Consider the following 6474-nt stretch of genomic DNA (forward strand, 5'->3'; position numbering starts at 1 on the left):
ACATGTAGGTGCCAGAGTGAGTTTTGTTGTTTTTCCTTAGTATCCCTAGCCATGTACTATATAACCATGTCATCATGGTGGTTTGGTTGTCAAGCAGGAAGGTAGGTAACATATATATACTTAGGCCATTGAATCACAGTTCTAGTGACTCCAAAATAAAATTCAGGCAAGGATGCGCAGTATCATCACATGTATTTAATATTGTATTGGTGATCTCAGCTGGTATTATGTGATTTATCCCCTGACTTCTAATTTTTAAAGGAAAGATTGACTCTTTTATATTGGGAACCACTGTCTAGTTTACTCTGGTTGACTCTTTTTTTTTTATTTCAGCATATTATGGGGGTACAGATGTTTAGGTTACGTATGTTGCCCTTACCCCCCCACCCCCAAGTCCGAGTTTCAAATATGTCCATCCTTCGGGTGGTGCGCATTGCACTCTTTGTGTTGACTCTTAAATCCACCCCACTTGACTCATTATCTAAATGTATCCCATAAGCATTCGAGTTTTGATCTCTTATCCCCTTTATTGATCACTTATAAAATACCACAAAGCAACACTGAGACTACATAATAAAATTGTATTCTGTACAATCCCAGCACAACAATTTTCCATTTTATTCTTTCATTATAATTAATATTATCTAAACTAATAATATTATCTGAAAGTATAATTTGTTCATTCTAATTAGTATTGTTTGGACTTTGTACTAAATGAAGTTATTTATCTCTTGATTAGATTTTGTTTTATAATTCTGGACATTATTATACTATAATGAAGAAGCGGGAACTATTTACAAATGCTACTAGAGAGCTGAGTCAAATTTGTGTTCCATCAGCAGCACAAATTTGCCAAATTTTGTTACATGCTGTAAACCTCTTAAATGCTTTCTGTAGTGAATTAAAAAGATGGATAAGCACATAAAAATATGATCTAAGATTTGGAAATTTTTCTTTCTTCTATCCATGTCTTGCTTGCTTTATTCATACAAATTCTCCTAACTAAAAATTTCTTCATCAGTAATTCCTGTAGGCCTTTATTATTTTGAATCGGGGAACCTTATCTTTCATCTGTTTACATAGGAATGACACACTGTTGTATCTTCTTGATACAGCAGTTTAAAAAGGACGAAAACAAACTTCCTTCAAACTCCTTTAATTCTGGAATCTCTAATACAGCACATAGGGAATGAAATTTTCAAAAATGGAACTTCTAAATATGTACACACTGTTAGTGACTTCAAAAGTGTTTTCCAAACACATGCTATCATTTTGTCCAGGACCAGTCCTGGGAATAATTTTAGAAGAAGTTGGTGATTTTATACTAAACTGCAAAGGGCAGTTGGTGGTTAAATCCATTTTTAGACACATTTTGGGTCATAATTTCCCCATTCCAAAGCAGGTTGGTGGCATAGGAGTCACTTTCTGCACATTATACACCCAGCTATCTTCTTAAGACAACCAGCCCCAACGTTCTCAGACTCTCCCTAATAATAGCTGTGTGATGATAAATGAGAGAGGAAGAAAGAGAAAGACGGAGAATAAGAGAAGGAGAGAGAGAAAAAAATATCTGATGGAATTCTCACTTACCCTCTTAATTTGTTCTAATTCATCTAAGTGAAAAATGCTGGTACCTAAGAAAATGGTCAGAAGAAATTCCACCTTGGTGACCGAATTTATTCTCTTGGGATTAACGGATCGTCCAGAGCTTCAGCCCATCCTCTTTGTGCTGTTCCTGGTGATCTACTTGATCACTGTGGGGGGGAACCTTGGGATGATGGTGTTGATCAGGGTAGATTCACGCCTCCACACCCCCATGTACTTCTTTCTTGCCAGTTTGTCCTGCTTGGATTTGTGCTATTCCACTAATGTGACTCCCAAGATGTTGGTGAACTTCTTATCAAAGAAGAAAACCATTTCCTATGCTGCTTGTTTAGTCCAGTGTTATTTTTTCATTGCCATGGTGATTACTGAATATTATATGCTAGCAGTCATGGCCTATGATAGGTACGTGGCCATCTGTAACCCTTTGCTTTACAGCAGCAAGATGTCCAAAGCTCTCTGTGTTCGCCTGATTGCTGGCCCATACATCTATGGGTTCCTTAGCGGCCTGATGGAAACCATGTGGACATACCGCTTGACCTTCTGTGGCTCCAATGTCATTAATCATTTCTATTGCGCTGACCCACCTCTCATCCGACTCTCCTGCTCTGACACTTTCGTTAAGGAGACATCCATGTTTGTGGTAGCAGGATTCAACCTCTCCAACTCCCTCCTCATAATCCTCATCTCCTACATCTTCATTGTCATTGCCATCCTGAGGATGCGTTCTGCCGAAGGCAGGCGCAAAGCTTTCTCCACCTGCGGGTCCCACCTGGTGGCAGTGACTGTGTTTTATGGGACCCTGTTCTGCATGTATGTTAGACCTCCCACGGACAAGTCAGTGGAGCAGTCCAAAATCATTGCTGTTTTCTACACTTTTGTAAGCCCTGTGTTGAACCCCATCATTTATAGTCTGAGGAACAAGGATGTGAAACAAGCTTTTTGGAAACTGATCAGAAGAAATGTACTTTTGAAGTAAAATCATAGTGTATCTTTCTTTATAAATCAAATAATTTAATATTTATGCCAGCTATTTCAAACTTTAATATAATTCAATTTTAAATCCACAATGAAATACTATAATGACAAAACATAAAAGACATAGGTACAGAAGATTTATGGTTTTGCATGTGACATGTGAGTACAACACGTGTGTGTGTGAAGGGTAAGGAGGTATGCAAGTAGGTATGGGGAATAATTCTTCTTTTATACACTTTTACATCTATAACTTTATATATTGTTTTTATATTATAAAAATTATATGTTTCTGTAGTAAAATATTTGGTTTCTATAGAAAGGGGTAAAGTAAGAGAGTAAAGTATTTCCTTTCTTCCCCTACCCTGATTGTTCATTCTCACTTCTCAGAGATACCACTATTAAGAGTTTCTTGAGTTTCCAGGAAATTTCTATATATCTATGATCAAATGTATGGTTATGTATGCACACATATACAGAAAATTGCTAAAACACATGTTGACTCTCAGAGCTGCTTTTAGTTGCTTATAATTCTACAGTATTTACTATGCAGGAGCTTCAATCTCATGTTTTAAAGGAATGTCACAACAAGAGCTGATGAAACTTGCTCTCACCTCTAAGAAAGAAAGCTTACAATAACACCTCCATGTCCATGCCTGACATCCATTTATGTATCCTCGCTTGTGAGAGTCACTTTCAGTAAGACAGTCTCCTCCTGCCATGACAGGATACCAGGACTGCCAAGCTTTTATTTTTTAGATATTGATTCCTGAAGCAGGCAAAGAATGTCTCTTACAAAGATAAATGGCTGGCCTCAAAGAACTGTGACTTCTATAGAATTATCAGTGACATTCCACACCTCTGGGGCCTGAAGTCCTTCATGCTTTTCCTCAACTCTGCCTTATTAATCTATTGTTCAGAAAGGACCAGATGTTTGACATTTGTACCATAGTCTAAATTTTACCCACAGTGGTCCTTTGCCACAATTAGTTATCGTGTATCTAATTTTAGAATGAAATATGTTCACTTGTTTGTATGTTAGTGCTAATGAAAGCAAATGACAAGTTGATTTTTTTAATATTTTTATTTCATGAAATTATGGGGGTATAAGAAGATGTAACATTTCCAATGATTTTGCAATTGCAGACCATAAGCAAAATTGATGAACGTATACTGAATATCTGCAATAAGTCACACTGTTACTAATACCAAGGAATTTTCAAGGAGCCCTAGCATGGCATAGTTTTGTAGGGGTCACGAAACTATAAAGAGAAAAATCAACCCAAATTGTTAAGTGCTATAATGTAAGAATGTGGAAGTACGAATGCAACAGAGGAAGAAGCAATTAAATCTGAGCAAATTGAAGCTAGCCATATGATTTTATAAATAATAACTTGTTCATACTTTGTGCACCCTCTCCAGCCTATCCATAGCCTGTAGTATGATGTTACAGCATACCAGCCAGGAGCTGATTGGGATCGATTTGTGATCACATATGTAGATGTGACTTTCAATGAAAAATGAAAAGCCACAGAACTATAATTAATCACTTCTACAACAGACATATATTTTTTTTTTTAGTTGCATTTCAAAGCTTTCTTTCTACCTTAGGGTTGATTTTTTTTTCTTTAATTACAAAATACAAATGTCTTAGGTTACATGGATCTCTTCTGCAATGCTTGAGTCCTGGCTATAGGTGTGCCCATCACCCAAATAGTGTTCATTGTGCCTATTAGGTAGGTTTTTGCCCCTCCCTGCTTCCCCTTTATCCCCTGTTTGATTTTCACTGAGTTTCTGCTCAATACTTCCTACAGGAATTTTCAGATTCATTCATTCTGTATCATCCCATGCAATTATTTCAACTTTTCTATTAACATTACTGGATGTTGTTATTTAAATACCATTTGAAAATCAGAGTACCTACAATTCTGTCAAAAAACACATATGTCAATAACTTTTTGTAACCTTTTACATTTAATTAAATTCGTTGAATTCTACTTAAACACACACCTAGATGTATTACTATTTCAGCACACACATTTGGTTATGTAAAACCAGTCTCTTTATTATTACAGATTTTCTGATCTCAGGGTCTATGCTTCTATCTTTACAGCCTAGCTTCGTACCAAATAAAGGTTCAGCAATGATTGTAGCATTAAATAGTAAATGAGTCTCTATTTGCAAAGTGAACTAAGTGAATCCATTTGAAGATATGTAAGAAAAATATCTTTGAATGGACCAAAAAATGATTTAGAAAACACATTATTAGCTGTAAGCCACAATATTTTTCAGAAATACAAGTGCCCATGTAATTCACATTTATGAATTAATTTACCAACATGAAACTCATAGTTATGCTCACATACATACAAGTTTAAAATACAAAAGGATCAAACCAAGTGCTTTCATCAATTGACTGGTTGGCGGGAATCACGCCATCTAACTGTCAAAACCATTCATTTTATAGTCCGTATTGCACTGTGATGGACATAGAATATGTGCTCATAAAGTATTTTGTATTAATAAATTAATTTACTAGGCCCTTGGCTTTACCTAAAAATTACAGAATACTTCCCTTATTAATGACTTATTAAAAATTCACTTATTTTTAAAGTCTATCCTGAGGGATTTCAAAAAGAGGCTCCAATTTCATGTCCCTTCTCCTTTTAAAGTTAATTCTGCTGGATTCATTATTTATTGATCAAGTTGGGTAATGCAATGAAGGAAGCATCTAGGAAAAAATAGAGAATATTTCCTGTACTTCCCTAAAGAACAATAATTATGATAAAATATTTTACATTTGTCTCTCCACCTGTCTAAAAGATCATCATTCTGATAAGTACTTCTTTAAGAAAAACTTATCCATGTGTTCTAGGGAATGGTAATGCTACAAATCTAATACATTTATTCATATGTCAGCTATTTTATTGGAAGCAATGGATATGTTAAAAATGTTTACACACTCCATTCACACATGCACACACAAAGAAGAGAGAAGGAAATAATAATTTTATCGAAGTGTGCACACTATTTCAATATATGTTGTTGCAGTTAACGTGCCCATCAACACTATGGGCTCAGGACTGTAATCCCCATTTTAAAGATAAGAAAACAGAAACTTACAGATTAATTGTTAACCTACAATCATGTCGATCAAAATAGAGGTTCTAATTTGCCTGACTTCACAGTTGTTATTTGTTCCCCTATTATAATATACTTTATTAAATGGAAAAGCCATGCAATGAATAATATAATGCTTTTCTGTATCACAAAAATGTTGATCAGGTATTTATTTAACAGCTGCATGTACACTGAGTCATGTAACCACTATAAGAATACATCCTATTTTGTAATATATAGATAAACAAACTGTTCAATAAAGTGAGCTGTGTAGCCAGATGTTGAGTAAATCATTTGTAAACTAAATGAATAGGGTAAGAGCATGAACTCTGGAACCTGACTTACTGAGCAAGTTATACAACTTCTTTCTGCCTCAGTTCTTGTTTTAGGTGAAGACATAGTACTTTTTCATAGGAATGTTGTGTAGAAGATATTGATTAATACATAAAAAGCACTTAGGACAGTGCCTGATATATAATATTTACTCAACGAAAGTTATTGAACTGATGATCTAATTCAGTTTGAGTTTGAAGGCCTGAAAATCAGGGGAGTTTTTTATTTACTAATTTATTTACTATTTACTAAAAAGTTAATTAACCTATCTTAGACTCAATTTCCTCTCATAGTTTTCTACATTTTCCTTCAATAAATTTTTCACTCTTTGGTTATAATTAATGCCTATGTTCTCTATGATATTGTGGATGTCATGAGGTTGAAAACAATGTCTTGGGAGCAATTATTTTTATTACTTACCCTGGTACACAGTCTGTGCTTCCT

At 35.0% G+C, this 6474-nt stretch overlaps 1 protein-coding gene across 1 annotated transcript; it reads left to right on the forward strand.

The window, feature by feature from the left end:
* The first annotated feature begins 1624 nt into the window (after positions 1 to 1624).
* On the forward strand, positions 1625 to 2581 carry LOC105809989 (olfactory receptor 1030). Its single transcript, XM_012643898.1, has one exon. It carries the CDS (start codon positions 1625 to 1627, stop codon positions 2579 to 2581), a length of 957 nt encoding a protein of 318 aa, XP_012499352.1.
* Positions 2582 to 6474: the final 3893 nt, after the last annotated feature.

Source organism: Propithecus coquereli, unplaced genomic scaffold (assembly GCF_000956105.1).
Source record: "Propithecus coquereli isolate 6110/MARCELLA unplaced genomic scaffold, Pcoq_1.0 Scaffold202, whole genome shotgun sequence".
NCBI classification, from domain to species: Eukaryota; Metazoa; Chordata; class Mammalia; order Primates; family Indriidae; genus Propithecus; species Propithecus coquereli.